We start from the raw sequence: 20,936 nt of genomic DNA, 5'->3' as shown, positions 1-20,936 counted from the left end.
CAGGGTACCCACCGCCAAAGTAAAAAACAAATCAGTGTATCTTGAATCTTATGCCACAAAGAAGGAAGTAGTATTATCCCTCGATTGGAGTTTGTGTGATGTTTTTCTCATGATTATAGTGGGATTATGTATTTTTGGAAGGAAGATCACAGAGGTAAAGTACCATCCTAACCAGTGATCCTCAAAACTGTCCAGGTCATCAAAAATAAGGAAAATCTAAGAAACTGGGGTATAGCCTTGAGGAGCTTAAGCCAACATGGATGACTAAATGCAATGTAGTATCCTGGAAGGGATCTTGGAAGAAAAAAATGGATATTAGGGGGAAACTGAGAAAATCTGAATAAAGTTTGGCATTTAATTAAAAAAAAAAAAGGAAGTAGTGCACCTGGTAGGCCTTTTGGGGTTCTGGGGATAAAAACAACTCACCTGCAGGATTATTGTCCCTGTCCATATATTGACTGACACAGAAGACAGAGCTTTGAGAGAGGCGGAGTGCAGGAGAGGAATCTACAGCAGGTCCGGACTGAAGTACAAGCAGCCCCCTGGACCATCTCATTTGACAGATCCTATAGTGTTAGAGGTATCAGTCATGGGCAAAGATGCAGTGTAGAGTTCAAGGCCAGTCCTTGTAGAAGAATTGCCAGGTAGGACCCTCAGGTTCTGAAGCAGGGAATTATATGCCTTTCTAGAAAGTTTCTGGTGTGCTACTGGGCCCTGGTAGGGACAGAATGCTTGACTGTGGGATGCCAAGTGACTATACATCTGGAACTTCCCATTATGAGCTGGGTCCTGTCAGACTCATCAGGTCAAATTGAGATAACCCATCAGCAATTCACTGTAGGATGGAAATGGTACATCTAGAATATAGCCTGGGTAGGAACAGAGGTGTGGATAACCTCTTTGAGCAGTACCTCAGACCTTTATGTTACCCTTCATACTTATACCACAGCCCCTCCCTCAGCTCACACCTATGGCTACATGATCCCATATGGCCAGATGAAGGAGGGGGAAAAGGTCTAAGCTTAGCTTTTGGATGGATTGCCTTGGTATGTGGGTACAAGTTGAAAATGGATGGCAGCTGCATTCCAGCCATACCCACGGATGTCCCTGAAATACAATGGGGAGGCAGCTACAAGGGGTATAACTCATCATTCTTCTTGTGGAAGGAAAAGTGGCCCAAGGTGAAAATATACACATAGTCCTGAGCAGTGGCCAATGGCCTAGCCGAGAGCCTAGACGGGAAAGGCCTGGAAGATCTGAGACAAGGAGATCTGACGTAGAGGCAGTTCTCCTTCCATCACCATATATTTGATCCCCCTTACCCTCATCACCCTCCCTCCACCCTCCTAACCCTCTGGTAACCAGTAAACTATTGTCTGTGTCTATGAGTTTTTGTTTCTCATGTGTTTGTCTTGTTCTTTTGTTGTTTTTGGTTTATATACCACATATCAGTGAAATCATAGGGTTCTCTGCTTTTTCTGTCTGACTTATTTCGCTTAGAATTATACTCTCAAGATCCATCCATGTTGTCACAAATGTTCCTATATCATGTTTTCTTACCGCCGAATAGTATTCCATTGTGTATATATACCACAACTTCTTTATCCATTCATCTATCGAAGGACACTTTGGTTGTTTCCATGTCTTGGCCACCGTAAACAAAGCTGCAATGAACATTGGAGCACACGTGTCTTTATGTATAAATGATTTCAAATTTTTGGGCAGATACCCAGGAGAGGGATTGCTGGGTCATATGGTAATTCTATTCGTAATTTTTTGAGGAACCTCCACACTGCCTTCCATAGCTGCCTTCCATAGCGGCTGTTCCCTCTTTTTTTAATTGGGGAATATTGGAGAACAGCGTGTTTTTCCAGGCTGTCAAGTCGTTGTTTTTCAATTTTGTTGTGTGTATGTGTTGGGGGGTGGTGCGAAGCTCAGCTCCAAATCACATCGTTGTCTTCAATCTAGTTGTGGAGAGTGCAGCTCACTGGCCCATGGGGGACTTGAACCGGTGACCTTGGTGTTATGAGCACTGCGCTCTAACCTCTGAGCCAACCTGCTGCCCTTGTTTTCCCTCTTGAATAGGAAATGATACTATTTATCTTTTTTACTTAGACAAAATGTTTATTTAATATTTACAACATTAAATGATACAATTGAGTAAAAAGCAAAAGTCCCTCTTTGACCCCTTCGTGAATCTCACTCTCCCTCTCAAAGGTAAATACTATTATCATTTGGTATGTACCTATACAAACTTTATACAGAATATTACATACAGAGAAGATGACAGGGTGTGACTCTGTCTCCTTCATGTGCTGTCTTCTTTTCTATCCTCACTCCTGCATAAATTATGTCAAGAATGGCATGTTATGACATTAAAATTATGTCATGTGACATTATATATATAATATATATTATATATTATATATGTAATATATATAATATATAATATATATAATATATATTATGTAATACATTTTATTGGAGAATATTGGGGAACAGTGTGTTTCTCCAGGGCCCATCAGCTCCAAGTTGTCCTTTAACCTAGTTGTGGAGGGCGCAGCTCAGCTCCAAGTTCAGTCATTTTTTTCAATCTTTAGTTGCAGGGGGCGCAGCCCACCATCCTATGTGGGAATCGAACCGGCAACCTAGTTGTTGAGAGCTTCCGCTCTAACTAACTGGGCCATCAGGTCGCTCCTCTGGAAGCTCAGCAGCAGCTTCTTGTCTTCAATCTAGTTGTGGAGGGCGCAGCCCACTGGCCCATGTGGGAATCAAACCGGCAACCCTGTCGTGCAGAGCTCACGGTCTAACCAACTGAGCCATCCGGTCACCCCTATAATCTATATCGATATAAGAGAGTAGCTTGTTTGTCTTACAAATGTGCCATTATGAAGCACGTGAAAAACCTAAGCCTATTCCTAGGAGGGACTGTCAGTGACTAACAGATATAAGAATCACCTTTTCCTTCCCAAGGAGCCAGTGACTATTAACTCCTAGGTTGGAGAAGTATATAAAGCTTAAAAACAATTTTTCACCCAGAAAGCCAAGACTTTGTTTTATTGTGTGGATTTATTAGACAATTGTCTGCAGGAACTTTCCAACAGAAGATATCAGTGGAAGGGAGGGGTGAGCCCAGTAGGTTGGAATAGAGCAGGGACATAAATTGGAACCTGGAGTAGGCTGAATAAAGATCCTCAAAGATAGCAGGTCTAATCCCTGGAACTTGTAAATATCACCTTATTTGGGAAAAAGGAATTTGCAGATATAATTAAGTTAAGGATTTTGAGATGGGGAGATTATCCTGGTTATCCAGATGGCCTTAAATCCAATCACAACTATCCTTATAAGAGAGAGGCAAAGGAGATCATGTGCATGCCTATGTATGCACACATGTATGCACACACATGCTGATCAGTAGAAGACAATACTAAGAAGGAGCAGAGGGACATTGGAAAATTCTGACCTTGAAGACTGCATCACTCCAATGTCTCTCTGCTCCTTCTTAGTATTGTCTTCTACTGCTCAGCATGTGTGTACATACATGTAATTATATCAGCTCAGTGATACTATTTTGGACTTCTGGCCTCCAGAACTGTAGTAGAATAAATTTCTGTTGTTTTACATCACTCAGTTTGTGGTCATTTGTTACAGCAGCCGTAGAAAACTCATGCAGGACCAAATCTAACTCATGAATTGTCAGCCACAAGTTCCATACATGCCTAGTGTGTCCAAGGTAAAGATCAGATGGTCACAGAGGAGCTAGAAGCCTTGGAGAGGCAACTGCCAACATGCTTGCATCCACAGGCTCCAGGAGGAGGGGCCCGGGGAACTACGCATAAAGATTTGGACCTTGGGGATCTCCCTGTGACTGAGAAGTGGAAAAAGAAATTGAAGGGGAAGCTGAGGGCTTGGATCAATGTTTACGGCCCCATGAGTGGTTTGTGAGATATACAAAGGAGGGAAACACTGAGATGGCTGAAGGACAGAGGTGAGCCATTTGGGGTTTCACAATGCTTATGCTTTGCCAGTGGGGAGGAAACGCTAGTATGGCCAGCCCAGGCATCCCTGGGCTATTTCAGCCCTACCGGACATGCTGCATGGTCCCAGAACTTGAAGCATCTCACACCTACAGTCCCCCAAATGTCCCTCAGTGTCTACACCAAGTCTGGCCACTTATCAGCTAGCAGGGGTAAGCTGATCACATAAGGGTAGGCAGGAAGCCTACCCCACCCTGGATCCAGCACGGAGCTCCTTGTAGGGATATCTGACCTCACACCCAGGCCCCTCTCTCTCTGGGACTGCACACGTGATCTCCCTGACCCAACTGAGCACCGAGAGCCCACACCCTTGCCAGGGATCCCAGAGCCTCTTGTCCTACCTGCTATCCCTTCCCATTCCTTCAATGTCTAACCCACTTACTCCTGGAAGATCCCTGAGATTCCTGGGAACCCAACCAGCCCCTGCCCATGCCCACGAGTTGCTGCTACCGGTACTGTCCAGCCCCGGGGACCTCACAACATCTCTTGCACCCTGCCTTCATTATACCCCAATACCGACTCAGAGTCCCAGGCTATTCTTGTACTCCCCACCCCCAGCAGACCCTTCCTTCAATTGTCCATAGGAGAGGCGAGACTCAGCTGAAACATTCGATGACATTTATTGAACAGAAACATTTACTGAGGGCTGGCTCGGTGGCTCAGGTGGTTGGAGCTCTGTGCTCCTAACTCCGAAGGCTTTCGGTTCGATTCCCACATGGGCCAGTGGGCTCTCCACCACAAGGTTGCCAGTTCAACTCCTCGAATCCCGCACGGGATGGTGGGTAGCGCCCCCTGCAACTAAAATTGAACACGGCACCTTGAGCTGAGCAGCCGCTGAGTTCCCAGACGGCTAAGTGCGTCCTCTCAACCAGAAGATGCCGGTTCGACTCCTGCAAGTTCAACTAGCAATGGCAACTGTACCAGGAGCTGAGCTGCGCCCTCTGCAACTGAGATTGAAAGGACAACAACTTGACTTGGAAAAAAAAAAGAAAAGAAACATTTACTGAAACCATTGAAGAAAGGGAATGAAAACAAAGAGAGGAACTTCTAATGGCCACTAGAGCCCATAAGTCTCGGGAACCCTGCTCCTGGGGACCCTGAAAAGGTGTCTCAGCTGTCCCTACTATGCCACAGCCCTCCCGCCATAGTCCCCCATCCTGATGGCCCCACAATGGACTTTTGCAGGATGATGGACCCTGGCGATGTCCACTCACTGCAGGGCACCCCTCCCCCTCTGGCCCACATGCTGGGTCTGGCCCTGCCCTATGTCCCAGCCAGGACAGTCACAGGATGCTGGAAAACACAGCAGGGGACACTCCACCAGGCTGAGGAAACTGAGTCACAGGGAACAACAGGGTGAGACATCAGAGCACAGTCCTTCTCTGGCCCCGGTGCAGTTCTTCCTTCCTGAGGTCACAGGCGAGCACCGGCCATGCCCTCATCTGTGTTTCTTGCAGTCTCCAGGGGCTGGGCTCGGGGTCTCCAGGGTGGGGTGGTCAGCGGGGGTAACTGCTCAGACAAGAACACACACATTTCCACAAGAACAAGGAGCAGTTGGCCTACACCTACATGGAGAAAGCAGAGGTTCAGCTCACAACACTGGATGAGAGTGAGCAGAGCCCTGGCTGGCAGGAAGCTCACAGCACGTGCCGGGGCCCAGAGGTGATGGCACAGGTCGGTGAGGACACCCAGCCGGGGGCACGCACACCTGGCGGCTCTGCACATGAACTGTGTGTGTGCGGGGGGGGGGGTGACTTGACATGAGGGCCACCGTGGGGCCTACAGAGAAACAGGGCGGGGGCTTCCCAGCACAGGGAGCAGCCTGCCCCAGGGGACGGAGAACGGGAATCCCCCAGGGATGGCCCCTAATGTCTCCCAGTGCAGGGTGAGTGTCACACACGTCTTCAGGTGTCCCTCACCTAGGCTGGGACGGGCTGCTCAGGGCTGCTCCCAGGCCGGCTGCCCGAGGTGAGAGCATTTGTGGCTGGGTGTAGTGCTGCCATGGAGGCAGGACAACTTCTCCCCACCCCATTTGCTGTCACATGTGGTCATCGTGGTCACTCGGAAGGGCTGAGGGTGGTGGTCAGGGTCCCTTGAGGGTAGTGGGGCCCGGGGGCTTGGTTTGAGCCGGGTGGGCCCTTCCCTGGCCCTGCTCCCCATGTGGGGTGAGGCGGCTTGCCCGGTCTGGCCTCCGCCTGCCTCCAGGCCTCCTGCTGCCCCAGAGGAGAGGAGGCCGCTGGGCCTTCTGAGCCTATTTGCCCAAGGAGGACTCGGGGGGGGGGCTCATCTCCCCTGTCCCATCCTCATTACCTGACTCCTCCAGGGTGGGCTGCAGCCCCTCCTGGGGGGGCTCCTCAGCCTCCTGGTGTCCTGCCCAGGCCAGGCCCCCTGGGTCACCAATGGGACCTCCTGGGCCCTCCCCGGAAGCACTGCCCACAGAGGCAGGGGCGGGGCCGCTAAGGGCCTCTGAGGGGCCTGCGCGACCTAGGCCTGCGGGGCGGGGGGAGCATGGTCATCACTGTCGTCCTGCTCCTCATCCTCCTGTTCCTGCCCCTTTTTCCCCACCTTGTCATCCTCTGTCTCAGCATTGGTTCTGGCCTCAGCCTGGGCATCGGCCTGGCACCAGCGCTTTCTTCTGCCTGGGTTCTCTCGCTCCCGGCCAGGCTGGCCTCCCAGGCTTCTGACTCCCGGACCAGCTCCAGCATCTCCAGGAAACTTGGAGACCTCCCAACCATCCTCAGCTTCCTCAGGGCTTCCTCCAGTGGCTCAATCAGGTTGGCTCTGGTGAGCACGTGCCTGAGATGGAAGCGGTCGACTGAGGCTCTGGACAGGGCCCCCTTCTCCATGGCTTTCTGCAGCAGGACTTCCAGCCGCAACCCAAAAGCAGAGAGACGGTCTCCTGACTGCTGCTGAGCCGTGAAACACTTCACCCGGAGGTTCGCCTGGGACTCGTTTTCTCCAAACACCTGGATCAGGGCCACCAGGCAGTCCTGCACAGTCCTGGCAGGGTTCTCTGCCAGGAGTGTGTGCACAAGCTGCAGGGCCGACCCTCGAAGGCCTTCTATCAGCCTCCTCTTCCTCTCCCTTTCCGAGACCCCTTACCACACATGCAGCATGTCAGTGGTGTGGTCTAGGCAGGCCTCAAAAGTCTCCTCCCCCAGCGCTGGCTGGTCCCTCCCAGAGAACAGGGCCAGGCGCTGGTACTGTATGGTCTCCACCCAGGGCTGGACCACCTGACTGACTGACCGGAGCCAGCACACTGTACGCAGCCCCAGCCCCAGGGTGCCGGCCACACTCTCCACTGTCTGTCCCTGTTGCTCCAGGAAGTGGAACACACGACCAAGAACCTCCTAGCCTGAGTAACGGGGCACAAAGTCCACGGTCCAGGGCCCCCCGGTGCCCCCGGGATTTCCCTGGAGACCAAAGCATAGTTGACTTCCCGGTCAAGCTCCACCAGGGTTGCAGTGGTATTGTCCTCCTCTCGAAATACTTTGCCCAGAACTGCAAAGTGGCCCATGGGCCACAGAGCGGCCTCCAGAGCCTCTTGGAGTTCGGCTTCATCACACTTCTCAGGGATGCCCAGGATGAGCAGGCCCCTGTGGGCGCTGACGCCCATCCACCTGCACCAGTCTAGAAGCATGGTCACCGCCATCGCCCGCAATTTCTGCCAGCATGGGGCTCATACCAGGCGCAAAAGAGGATTCCTGGAGCAGCCCAGGGTGGCACTGGGTGGGAAATGAATTGGGGTGGGAGCCTCAGACTCAGAGAGAAACTCCCAGATCTCCACAGCCTGTGAATACCAACGGGATGAGAGTGAGGTTCATGCCGACGACCCTCCCTCCTTCCCCCAGCGGCACCTCTGCTGCCCAGGCTCCACCCCTGCTCTCCGCAGGCCTACGGGGCCGCAGCCACTGCCTACACCTCTCTCTGCCCTGGCGGGCTGTTGCAGTCTGCTGGGGCAAGCAGAGGGTGTCCTGGTCGCCAAAGGTCAAGCTCACCCTCCCCGTGTCTGGCACCTCCTCCTGGGGTGGAGTCCTTCCTGATCTAGGTCCCAGTAGGAGGGTCGCGGGGTCGCTGCCTGTCGCTCTCCTCCGCGCGGCACCTGGGCCAGCGCGCAGTGTGGACTCGTGGTGGGGTGGCGGTGGCAGCGGAGCGTGGACCCTCCGCGTAGCCCCGGAGACCGCCAAGCCATTGGCGCACACGGGTCACGCGGCGGGGCTGTTGCCACTGCTGTGCGCGCCCCGGGACCTCACGTGACGTCACCTGCTCCTCCTGCCCCCGAGGGGCACCAGCACAGGTGGGAACCCGTGGGGTCCGAGAGTCCATGCGCCCATCCGGGACCCAGCCCTGTCCCCCGCCCCTCCCGGAACATGCCCTCGGGGCGCCAGCGTGGAGAGAGGTCCACACCCCGGGGTGCCCTCGGGAGAGCGGCTGGACAGACCTCAGGTGCGCCCACCAGCGCTGCGTTCAGGCCAGGGGTGGGGAGCCTACGGGGCTTCTCTTCCCCTCCCCCTCCTCCTAGGCGAGGAGCACCTCATGTAGACGTGCACCGGGTGCCACTCAGTGGAGTACGTGCCACATGTGCACATGCGCGCTCACACACACCACGCTCCACGCTGCCCACAGCTCACCTGGGCTGCAGGCGGCAGGCAGCGGGCCTGGGCCGCGACGGTGCAGGGAGGACCAAAGCGCTTGGCTCCCTGATGCCAAGGGTGAACCCCAAGGTGGAAGCCATGGCCTTTCCCATTTCCTCTCTGCGAGTCCCAGTTTGAAGAATGGGCTTCTGCTACTTCCCAGTGCCCTGGCCAGCCTAATGGGCTCTGGCATAGACATCTCTTGGGCACTGAGGGCAGTATGGGTGTTGTGTCTCTTCAGAGACCTCTGTCTTTTGGCACCGAGTCAGGATTCTTCCATAGATCCTAAGTAAACCTTTTTTTTGCCACCTAGCCTTGACAATGAACCGTGGCAGTGCTGCCTTAGCTCAAAACAGTTCCAGTCCCTGAAGGCTTCTCTATCTTGCACTTGTCTCCTCACGTGAATCTGGGGCCACGTGAACAGCCTCTGGGTCAGTCAGATGGTAAGCAGGTTCCCTCAGAATTTCTCCAGGTACCGTGTTTCCCTCAAAATAAGACCTAGCCAGACAATCAGCAATAATGCGTCTTTGGGAACAAAAATTAATATAAGACCTGGTCTTATTTTACTATAAGTCCCGGTCTTACATAATATAAGACTGGGCTTTATATTAATTTTTGCTCCAAAAGACATGTTTGAGCTGATTATCCGGCTATGTCTTATTTTCGGGGAAACATGGTATTATTGCCTGCCCCCCTTCTCTTTCCTTGCCTGGCATCAGACCAGACATCCTCTTCTGCAACTTGCTTTTTCCACTCACGTTTTACTGATTAAGGTTTCCCCAAGCATCCAGCTTGCTCATGTTCCTTGTTGAATTACAGCCTGGTTTATTTGTCTGTGACGCTATGGATGGGCATTCAGGCTGTTCCCAGTTTTGGACACTTATAGACACTGCTGCCGGCAGCACCATGCGCATGCCTGTCTGAGCCACTGTAGGCACAACGGACTCTGGCAAGGACTCCAAGAAGTGTTTCCTTCTGGAATTTCGGCTGTGCCCATTGCTGCCATGAACAGGTGTAGCTAATCCGTTATCTCCCATGAGTGGCTGAACCCATATTCACTCCCACGAGCAGCGTGAGTGGTCCTGTGTGCTCCACAGCCTGAGCACCCTTTGGTCTTGTCCAGCTTCAACCATTTGGCCACCCCACAGGGAGAGGTGCCACCTCATTTCCATGTGCTTTGCATGTCCCTGGTTGGCAGTGAGGTTGGGCATCTTCTCACAAGTGTGTTGCCCATTCCCAGTTCCTCTTCTGTGAATCTCCTGTGCTCATTTGCTCCCCACCACTGAGAAGTGTTGGTTGGCCTGTTTCTAGGAAAAGTTCCTAGCATCAAAGTCAAAGGCACCGACAGTTTTTTACACTCATCCATCTCCCAGAAGCAGGCTATATAGGATTTGGCTTGGCTGGATGGCCTTACTCCCCCAGCTTTCCTACCTTTCGGGTGGTAAATGCTGGGTAAGTGAAGAAACACGGGTGTTTTGTCACAAACCATCTTTCCCAGTTGGCCTTGTGGGTGCACTCCCTTCCCTTCTCTCTTTAAGGGCGAACTGCTGCTCTTAATAGCCACCTGGAGAATTTCTGTCCACCAAACCTCATCATTAGTCCACTGCCATGGCTTGCACCTCTTGTTGTCCTCTGTCTTGGTTTCTGCCATTTGTCTGGGCCTTTCCTCAGAGAAGGTGCTCCCATGGGAACATATGTGGGTCCTGTGTCAACTGCTGTCAACTCATTTCCCCTGTTTTCAGCCTCGTCTCTTCCTACACTTCTTCCTTCCATACCTGCTGACTCTAGCTCTGGCTCAGGGCACCCACTCCTCCCTCCACCAGGGCTGGGACGTGACGCCTCAACTGCCTCACCTTTGTCATCTGAAGGCCCTCACTTTGCTCCACCCCTCAGCAGTTTGTCCTCCTTCCTTCTCAAAACCCTTTCCTTTCTCAGCTTGTGACAGCCCATCTTCAGGCTGACCTCCTCCCTATTTACTTCCTTGTCCTTGGAACTACCTCTTTTTCCTCCTCAGCTCAAGTTTGTAAGAAATGTTGAGAAGTGGGGTGACTAGTCAAGATGAGTTCCTGTAGCCACACTTGGATTTGAGTCCTGTGTAGATACACACTCTGCCTTCTTCCCCCCTCCTCCCTCCACCCCACCCCCTACCCCTGCCCACATCCTCACCATCACTTACACACACATACGTTTACACACCCATTCATGCACACCTTAACTTGCAAACACACTCATACATACACGATAGACACATTCATCCATGTACATTTACACTCACACATTCACTGACACATGTATTAACACACATATAAACATTCACACTTACAGATTGAGTCACTGACATTCATGAACATACCATGTTTCCCCGAAAATAAGACCTACCCCAAAAGCAAGCCGCAGTTAAGATCGTCAGCCAGACAGACGCATTTAGCACGTTATGATGATGTTCCAGAAGATGACATGACTGTATGTAAATAAATGTATGTTGTTGTACCTGAAAAAATAGGACATCCCCTGAAAATAAGCCCTAATGCGTCTTTTGGGGTAAAAATTAATATGAGACCCGGTCTTATTTTTGGGGAAGCATGGTAGAAACTCCCAAGTGCTCACCTTCAGCACGCTCATAACCACACATTCACACACATTCAGTCTTACATACTTATATTCATACACCTTCACTGACGCACACACTGACAGACACCACCTCATGCGTACTTTCACACATTTTCACATGCACCCTCACACAGGCTGACCTAGTTTGGATACTCCAGATCTGTATGACCTGAGCGCCCCCAGCAAGACGGTGAGGGATCCTGGGACTTCTGGCTCCCGCCTGCTGTCCCTTGCCCACCCTTATTTCTTCAGACCTCCAGGAGTGCCCAAGGAATCCCAGAAGCCACTGCACACTTCCATCAGCATCCTTTTGACTGGTACCACCCAGCCTGCTTAGCTCTGTTCCTTGAATTGGTAAGGCACTGTTCCCTGGATATTGACCACCCTTTGCAATTAGAACAGTTCATAGCCCTCACGGACTTTGCCCCGAACATACACCAATGTTGATTAGGCCACCACTGTCCACTCCAACTCCACTCTGAGCAGACCCTTCCCTCAATTGCCCACAGCAGAGGCGAGACTCAGCTGAAACATTCAATAACATTTATTGAACAGAAACATTTACTGAAACCACTAAAAAGAATGAAAACACAAATAACTTCTAACGGCCACCATAGCCCATAGGTCTTGGGTCCCCTCCTCCTTAGGGTTCCTGACAACGTGAATCAGCTGCCACACCCCCATAACAAGACCCTTCTGCCATAGTCCCCCATCCTGATGACCCCACAATGGGCTTTGGACGATGGACGTTGACAATGTCCACACACTCCAGGGCACCCCTCCCCCTCTGGCCCACATGCTGGGTCTGGCCCTGCCCTATGGCCCAGCCAGGACAGTCACAGGATGCTGGAACACACAGCAGGGGACACTCCTCCAGGCCGAGTAAACTGAGTCACAACGAACAACAGGGTGAGACATCAGAGCACAGTCCCCCTCTGGCCCCGGTGCAGTTCTTCCTTCCTGAGGTCACAGGTCAGCAACCGCCATGCCCTCATCCATGTTTCCTGCAGTCTCCTGAGGCTGGGCTCAGGGACTCCAGGGTGGAGTGGTCAGCGGGGGTAACTGCTCAGACAAGAACACACACATCTCCACAAGAACAAGCAACAGTTGGCCTAAATCTATGCTGAAAAAGCAGAGGTTCAGCTCACAACACTGGATGAGAGTGAGCAGAGCCCTGGCTGGCAGGAAGCTCACAGCACGTGCTGGGGCCCAGAGGTGATGGCACAGGTCGGTGAGGACACCCAGCCGGGGGCACGCACACCTGGCGGCTCTGCACACGAACTGTGTGTGTGCGGGGGGGGGGGGGTGACTTGACACGAGGGCCACCGTGGGGCCTACAGAGAAACAGGGCGGGGGCTTCCCAGCACAGGGAGCAGCCTGCCCCAGGGGACGGAGAATGGAAGGAACCCTAGGGATGGCCCCTAATGTCTCCCAGTGCAGGGTGAGTGACACACGTCTTCAGGTGTCCCTCACCCAGGCTGGGACGGGCTGCTCAGGGGTATTCCCAGGGGTTCTCAGGGGTACTCAGCTGCCCGAGTTGGCATGGTTTGGGGCTGGAGCTGGCCTTGGCAGCTGCTGAGTGGTGGCTCGCCAGACCAGTCCCCGTCCTCTGCATGCTGTCTCCAGGTCCCCAGTGGCTCTGCACAAACAAGCAAAACGAACATCTCCCCAACAACTCCCCCTCCTCCAACTCTTGCTCCTCGCCTGCTCGCCTCCTCCTCCTTTCTTCTTCCTCTACCTTCCCCTCATTCCCCTCCTCCATTACTCCTCCTGCTTGGGAACAAAAGTCCCTGCACACCCACTCCCACCAAAACCAGCTCTGGGGTACTAACCCAAGTCCCCACTGACCCCCTTGCCAGGCTGAGCCTAGGCTCTCACCTGGGGCTCTTCTCTCTCCTTGCTCTCCTTGCCCCCATAGCCCATCCAGGCTGCAGGGGGAGGAAACTGCCTGTAGGTTGGCGCTTGGCTCCCAGGACCTTTGGGTCTCCTGGCGTCACTTGCACAGGGGCTCGAGGTGCTGCCTTCCTGGGGCTCCCCTGGAGCGCTGTCAAGGATTCCGAGGACGGACTGGACCCTGCGACCTCCTCTCTGCATGGGGGACACTACCTCTGTGTGCAGCAGCTCTTCCTCGCCTCCACTGGCTCCTTCTGGCAGGGGCGGCCCTGGGGAAGGCTGCTCCAGGCCCCACATGGCCTGGCGGCCAGTCGGCATTCTTAGCTCAGAGCACACAGGGTGGGCGTTTGGGGGTGGCCAGATGAAGGGGCCGAGGTCAAAGCCCCCAGTTGCACCTCCATCAGCCTCTGCCGTGGTGGGGCCCCTGTCTGTGGCTGGAGCAGCCCATGTACCGGGTGTGGTGGCCCCTTCTTTGTGTAGCTGGTAACTCTTCCGGACTGTGTGCTTGGCTCTCCATGAGCCGAGTCCAGATTCATGGGTGGAGTGCCTTTCAGCTGGTGGAGGGTGAGGGGGTTTGGCCTGGTCCTGACTGCCCTGCCCTTCTGCCCCACTCAGGTCCTCTGCTGCTTGTGCAGACTGCCCCTTCCCCTTGTTAAAACCTTTCTTCTGCGTGGTAGGAGAAGGGGTGCCCTGTTCTCTTGAGCCTATGGTTCTTAGGGCTTGGGATGGCTCTTCTCCCAAGCCCAGCTCCCGTTTCCCGACTCCATTGCAGCCTTTCTCTTCTGCTTTACCAAGAGAAGGTTTGGAGGGTTGTTACACTGTGCCCTGATGTGGCCATCATCTCCACAGCTATAGCAGAATGTGTGGTGTTTCCATTTTCCTGAACTTCGAGAGCCTGCCTTGGACATACCCTCCCCGTGGTGTTGGCCACTGCCTCTCCTGCGCTGGGAACTTTGGGAAGGCCTCGTCTCTAGAGTATTGTTAGGGGCAGGGAAAGACACTGGTCTGGCAGGTGGTCTCGTGCCTACTCCCAGAGGGTTCAGCTTCTGTCTCTCAGGGCCTAAGGTAGCCTCCCACTCCTCCTCCTCACGCAGGAGCTTCACCAGTGCCAAGAAACCAGGAGCCTTCCCTCGTTGTTTCATTAGCTTAAGCTTCTCTCGAAGTTTGTCAGTAAGGGTGGCCCCACCTAACACTTGTTTCAGACGAGCCTGATTCATATACCTTCGGGATACCACATTTTTTTCTACGGCTCTTTGGAGCAGGGGTTCTAACCGTAACACAAAGCTAGAGACTTTCTCTCCTGCCTCCTGATGGGCCTTACAAAACTTTACATGGGCGATTTTACGGCTGTCCACAGGTCCAAACACCTGCTGCAGGGCTGCCAGGCACTCCTTCACAGTTATGGCAGTGTTCTGGGCTCGGAGCCCGCTAACAACCTGCAGGGCAGGGCCTCGCAAGCATTCCATCAGCCGCCTCCTTTTTTCCCCCTCAGGCACCTGCCACATCTGTAACATCTCAGTGGCGTGCTCAAGCCAGGTTTCAAAGGCCAACACCCCTGGAATGGACACAGTGTTCCCAGAAAACACTCTTAGCTCTCGGTATAACATTTGTTCTAGTAGACGCTGTACTGATGCCCCCAGGGTCTGGGCCCAAGTCCAGAAATCTGTTGATATGGCCACTCTAGGAAAGGGACAATTGGTGTCCGATTCGAGGACTCTGTTCATGTCTGACACTGTCCGCCTCTCCTCCTCTAAGAAGCGGTTCAGTCTCTTGAGAAATTCACCATCTGAGTTAGGAGGTTTTACCACCACTTTCCAGGGCCCTCCCTTTCCTGGGATTTCTCTGGGGATCAAAGCATAGTCCACATCTTTGGCAAGCTCCAGGAGAAACGCTTGGGCATTCTCCTCCCTCCGGAACATCCTACCAATGATCCTATGCCCGCCCAGATGCTTGAGAGCCTCCTGAAGACTCTTTGCAAACTCATCCTCACCACACTCCTCAGGAATCCCCAGGATGAGCATGGACCTCTGGAGATTCAGATGCTCCCCCCTGCACCAGTCCTGCAACAGGCTCAAAGGCATGGCTCTAGTCTTTAGGGCATCTAGTTTCGGGGGGAATGATCCTTGCGTGATGCACAGAAATGTGGCCCAACTCCCAGGGCGACACGACGGCAGACCCACAGCCTGTGAATATGAACGCGGTGAGAGCAAGGTTATTGCCGAACCCCCCTCCCCCCACAGCTGCCCCTCCTCTTCTGGAGGCAAACCGGCAGCCCAGGCTCCACCCGTGCTCTCTGTAGGCCCACAGGAGCCGCAGCCCCCTCCCCACACCGCTCACCGTCCACCTCACCCCGGGGCTGCCGCAGTCCTGCCGGGGCGGACTGAGGGCGGCCTGATCTCCAGGGGAAAAGCTCACCCTCCCCGAGTCTAGCACCTTCTCCGAGGGCGGGTCCTTCTTTATCCAGGTCCCAGCAGGAGGGGCGCGCAGCTAAGTGCAGCAACCCCGGCGTCCAGCGCCCATCTTCTCCAGGCGCTGCTCGCTGCCTCCCGCCATGCCTCTCTCGGCGCGGCACATGGGCCGGCGCACCGGCGCCCGCTCGCCACCTCTCTCTGCAGTGCGGACTCCGAGCGGGGGCGCCGTGGCGTCGGAGCGTGGACCCCCCGCGTTGCCTCAGAGACTGCCGGCTATTGGCGCACACGGGTCACGCGGTGGGGCTGTTACCACTGTTGCACGCGCCCCAGGACCTCACGTGACGTCCCTGCTCCTCCTGCCCCCGAGGGGGCGCCAGCAGAGGTGGGGATCCTAGGGGTCCGAGAGTCCATGCGCCCATCCGGGACCCAGCCCTGTCCCCCGCCCCTTCCGGAACGTGCCCTCGGGGCGCCAGCGTGGGGAGGGGTCCACCTCCTGCAGTGCCCTCCAGAGAACGGCTGGACAGACCTCAGGTGCGCCCACCAGCGCTGCGTTCAGGCCAGGGGTGGGGAGCCTACGGGGCTTCTCTTCCCCTCCCCCTCCTCCTAGGCGAGGAGCACCTCATGTAGACGTGCACCGGGTGCCACTCAGTGGAGTACGTGCCACATGTGCACATGCGCGCTCACACACACCACGCTCCACGCTGCCCACAGCTCACCTGGGCTGCAGGCGGCAGGCAGCGGGCCTGGGCCGCGACGGTGCAGGGAGGACCAAAGCGCTTCGCTGCCCTGGTACCAATGGCCAGCCACAAAGAGGGTGACCCAATATCTGGCTTGGCTGGGGCCTTTCCCATTTTGTGGGCTACATGTCCATTGTCTTGAGAAACTGCTTCTCCACTTGGAGCCTAACCCTTTGGGCCTGCCTTTCCCTGTGGGTGGTGGTTTGTGGGTTGTATTGTCAGGCGCTGACAATACAGTGCAGCATGGGAATGAGGGAAAGAGGGAGCGACTGCCTAAGACAGGGCCTAGTGGTCTGTGTTGCTTCTTCCTCCTCTGCCAACCACCTCCTCGCCTCCTGTGCGCAGGCCTCTCCCCAGCGGCACAAGCTGTCAATTCTCAAGCACCTGAATGTAAAACAGCTGGAAATTAAACGGAGCCTTGCCCACGTAACCTTTGGAAAGTCTGTACATCCCCAGAGGCAAATGAACCCCATTATAGACTCCTGGCTTGGACTATGGTGGTAATATTGGAAGTGGAGAAGAGTAAACGAATTTGAAAAATAGTTTAAGGTAGAATCAATAGAATTTTGGTTTGGATTAGATAGGGTTTGGGTGTGTTACGGAAAATGATTAGTGTACCCAGTTAGTATTAGCCATTCACTTTTACTTGACTAAATGGTATTATTTCTTAAAGCAGTGCTTTGTTCCATTCAGGTAGTCTATAGAGGCATAACGGAATCAGGCATTGCCCTGGTTGAAGGTTCCCTGCTGGGCCCCAACCCTCCCATTGCTGTGGGCTAGTAGTTGGCTACCGCTCTCAGTAGCTTTTGGCATCCTGGCAATGGAACCCAATGCTGTATCACTGCTGAACTCGCAGAAAGCAGGGCCTGAGCTTGTCTGGGTTCCCTGCTCTCACGTGCCTAGCCCAATGCCTGACCCACGAAAAGCACTCAACCCTGTGGAGGGAGTTAACCGTCGCAATCCTCATTCCCCTCCCCCCCCGCCACCCCCCCCCCCCCCCCGGCAGTCCTCAGGAGCACCGTGTGCCTGTCCAGTACCCACACTGTCTCATTCCCCGCCACGACACACATGGCTGCAGGTCTGTTACCAAGCAGCTTGGCCACGGGAGCCCTTAGCCAGGTCCTTGCCGCTGACTCCTGGGCTTCTGCCTCCTTGCCCGCCATCCACGGCGGGGCGGCGCTTGCCTAGACCCCGCCTGCACCTGGGCCATGGTCTACAACTCCTAGCGTCATTCCGGAGGGCTCCAGCACCTCCGTGTATCCTTGGGGTACAATGGTGGCTAATAGCCCCTCCCGAGGAGTGCACGACGGGGAACCCGAGACCCCAGAAATAAGACCACGGGCCAGGGAGGAGCTTGGGAGGCCGCGGTGGACGTGGCGGCGGCCGCGGCGTGGGGCGCAAGCGCTATGAGGGCCGGTGGCAGGCTTGGCGTCCTTCGTCAACTGCCATCTAGTGAAGGCTGGAGGTTTGCTTTCCTTGCTGTCGAGTGACTGTGGCTGCGGGTCGGGCTGAGTTGCCATGGTGATGGCCGTGCTTTGGTGCCTGTGATTGCAGGAGAAGGAGGGCTTGCTGGAGGAGATCGGTGAGGCTGGGTGCTGGAGGTAAGCTGGCGCACGGACCAAGCGTGTTTGGCCGGCCCTCTGATGTCCCCACGGGGGTGACCCTCCGCCCAATTGCTTGGAACTTAACGGCTTTGGTGTTGGAGCCCTAACGGACGGAGGGTTTGGTGTGAAGCTTACTCCTCAGATGGGAATGAAGAGAGACCATGGAGTAAGCAACTCATATAGTGGGGCGGAGAGGCGAGACCCAGAGGCTACAGGGAAGGAGGAGCGGGTCATCCTTCCCTAGTCCGAGGCAGGAGGAAACCGATGCTTGGGGCGGAGGACTGCTAGGCTGGATGGTTGGGGCCAAGAAGGCATCCGTTGCCCTGGAGATGTCAAGCCGCCACGAGGTGGTGTACCAGGAAGCATTTCCTGGGGCCAGCGCCGTCTAATAGAAATATAATGTGAGCTACACGTATGCTTTTCAAATCTTCTAGTAACCACATTTAGAATTGAAAAGAAATGGGTGGAATTAACTTAAATGACATGTTTTATTTAAGCCAACATATCTAAAAGTATTATTTTAACGTGTGATCAATATAAAATGTTATCGATGACATATCTGGACAGTGTAGCCCCACTGTGTTCTCTTGGCTGCTTCCTTCATGGGCTAGGAAGAGAGGCGGAGCCCGGATGTCACCTGCTGCCTGGTGTAAACCCTGTCTTGCCCAGGTTTCTGCTGCCCAGGCTTTCATTCCTTTCTTTCATTCTGGCTTCCACTTAGCAAAGCACTCTCTCTTATCTCATTTTGAACTCCACTGCCTGTGAAGCAGGTAGGACAGGTAATAGTGCCATTTCACAGGAGGGAATACCCAATCAGTGTGGACATGTTTAGCTTAGGCATGTGCTTGCTTCAAGCAGGGCCAGGGTCTGCCATCATTTCTTCCTCCTCCCCCAGCACTACTTTCCCAGGACTCTGCTCTTCCTCCAAAAGGATGACCTGGAAGAGGGCAAGGTTGATGGGCTCCCAGCAATCTGTTCAGAGGTGAGCTGTGATTCCTTTACCTCTCTGACTCTCCAACTCTTACAGAGGGAATGCATCATCTTCCCTGGCCTGGACTGCCTGTGATGAGCCTCTAACCCCTCACAGATTGTCCAGCTTGGAAGGAGATGGAACCCATAAGACACCCTTTTGTAACTTTCTCCTCTTCACCCACCCTTTGATCATTCATTACACCTTTGCGACCAGGTCTGTGCCTCGAAGTTCTCTATTATGCCAACTGTGAGACCCAGTCCTAGGCATCAAGGAACTTCGGGTGTGTTGGGGGAGAAAGAGCAGGACAAGACCCGAATGTGAAATGGAGAAATAACAAGAAACTGTATGATTAACTGCTCACATCATTAGTTTAAACAGGAAGTACAATGGGGAACAAAAGAAGGCAATTTAAGGTGCATTTGAAGACTTAGAAATGATAGGCAGGGCGTTCTTAGGCTACAGGAGAGTAAGACAAAGGCTCAGGGACAGAAATGGACAGTTTTTTCAAGGGCAAGTGAGAACAAAGGCTAGAGTAGGTGTGTCAGGGCAGAGGTCAAGATTTATATATAAGAATAAACCAAGTAGTATCTACACTCTTTTCAAAGTATTTTTTGTGGTAAATCACATACCAGAATTTATCATCTTAACCATTTGTAAGTGTACAGTTCAGTGGCATTTAGTGTACCCACATTGTTGTGCAACCATCACCACTATCCATCTCCACAACTTTTTCATCTACCCAAGGTGAAACTCTGTCCCCATTAAACAAACACTAATTCCCCACTTTCCCCTTCCTCCAGCCCCTGGTAACCACCATTTGACTATCTCTATGACTTTGCTCTAATAAGTGGAATCTATAGTATTTGTCCTTCTGTGTCTGGCTTCTTTCAGTTAGCATAATGTCCTCAAGGTTGGTTTCTATACTCAGCGATTGGCTTCACTAGACCTTAATTGTGTAGGCATTGGAAAGAAGGGGAAAGTTTAGGATGAAGATTATTCTGTCACAGGTAATATTTCAGGACAAGCATATAGGGTGTGTGAAAGAGGGAAGACCCAAAGTGTCCTGATATATATTTTTTTAAACTTGGAAGGCTGGCAAAATTATAGTCCTTTGTATTACTTAGTAAGAAACTATTAGTGGACCTCAGGAAATCCTCCAAGAATCTGTTGTTTTACACAGAGGAAGGGTTTTAAAGATCGAATTTACTGCACTTTGCCAATGTGTAAAAGAAAAGGGAAAAAAGCCCCCATTTTTTCCTGGTCAGTTAGCTCAGGTAGTGACTCATGGATTCCTGGAGGGTTTCCCATAGCCCAGTAAAGGGGCATAGCCTGGTCATGCATGTTCAGAGATCCAAGGAAATTGTTTGTTGGTCTTTGATGGCAGCTAGTTGTTTTCACTGGATGCAGGAAAACAAGCAGAAGAGTTTAGTCTTTTACTGTTGTATTAGCCACAGTAAAGAAGGTGTTTATTTCCTGTGATTTTTTAGGTCAATTTTCAAATTAAAAAATTAGGTCAATTTTCAAAGTAACAAACATTAAAAAAGTTCACATTGCATATAAATGCAGATCTACAAATCTAATAATATCAGTACAACTATTCAAGACCAGGGAAGTGGATTTAGAGCAGAAAGTAAATGAGTAGATTTCAATTTTTGTTTTTCTCCATTTCCTGTGTTGTCTATATGAATTGGCACAAGGCTTACAGAAACTTTGAAATGTAAATAAGACTGTTGGTTCCCATAACTTAGGCTCATTTTAAAAAACATATACCATCTTTTAATTTTTAGAAGGGAATAATATGATGGGTACTGAATAAACTAATTTTGATCATGGCTATATAAAAAAGGAAATTAGAACATGGACTTATATGAATATGGCAGGTTTGGTTTTAAAAAATTATTTCTTTATAAAAGCAAGAAAGCTTCATGTCAAAGTTTTAGAAATCCAGTGTTTAAATTTTCCATGTTTATTTGTATTGCTTGCAGATTTAATCATGTGTTAGTTTTTCTTTGGAATAAATCTATCGTTTAATTTAAT

General features: G+C 52.6%; 2 protein-coding genes across 2 annotated transcripts; both read right to left on the bottom strand.

The window, feature by feature from the left end:
• Nucleotides 1–6,094: 6,094 nt before the first annotated feature.
• PNMA6A (PNMA family member 6A) lies at nt 6,095–7,689 on the bottom strand (the record flags this gene model as incomplete). Its single annotated transcript, XM_081042277.1, has 5 exons — nt 6,095–6,288; nt 6,348–6,527; nt 6,661–7,037; nt 7,140–7,387; nt 7,459–7,689. 5 exons carry the CDS (start codon nt 7,687–7,689, stop codon nt 6,095–6,097), a joined length of 1,230 nt encoding a protein of 409 aa, XP_080898403.1.
• A 4,120-nt stretch (nt 7,690–11,809) lies between these two features.
• PNMA3 (PNMA family member 3) lies at nt 11,810–15,853 on the bottom strand. The gene is made up of 3 exons (XM_081042727.1): nt 15,608–15,853; nt 13,160–15,357; nt 11,810–12,920 (listed from the first exon to the last, which is right to left on the bottom strand). Exon 2 carries the CDS (start codon nt 15,253–15,255, stop codon nt 13,888–13,890), a length of 1,368 nt encoding a protein of 455 aa, XP_080898853.1. The 5' UTR covers nt 15,256–15,357; nt 15,608–15,853; the 3' UTR covers nt 11,810–12,920; nt 13,160–13,887.
• Between the last annotated feature and the right edge of the window lie 5,083 nt (nt 15,854–20,936).

Source organism: Rhinolophus hipposideros (genome assembly GCF_964194185.1).
Source record: "Rhinolophus hipposideros genome assembly, chromosome: X".
NCBI classification, from domain to species: Eukaryota; Metazoa; Chordata; class Mammalia; order Chiroptera; family Rhinolophidae; genus Rhinolophus; species Rhinolophus hipposideros.
The sequence above is the reverse complement of the archived record's forward strand: the minus strand, read 5'-3'. Positions and strand labels throughout refer to the sequence as shown.

Coding starts and splice junctions, on each gene's coding strand:
- PNMA3 (XM_081042727.1), bottom strand. CDS start 15,255: ATGCCTTTGAGCCTGTTGCAGGACTGGTGCAGGGGGGAGCATCTGAAT.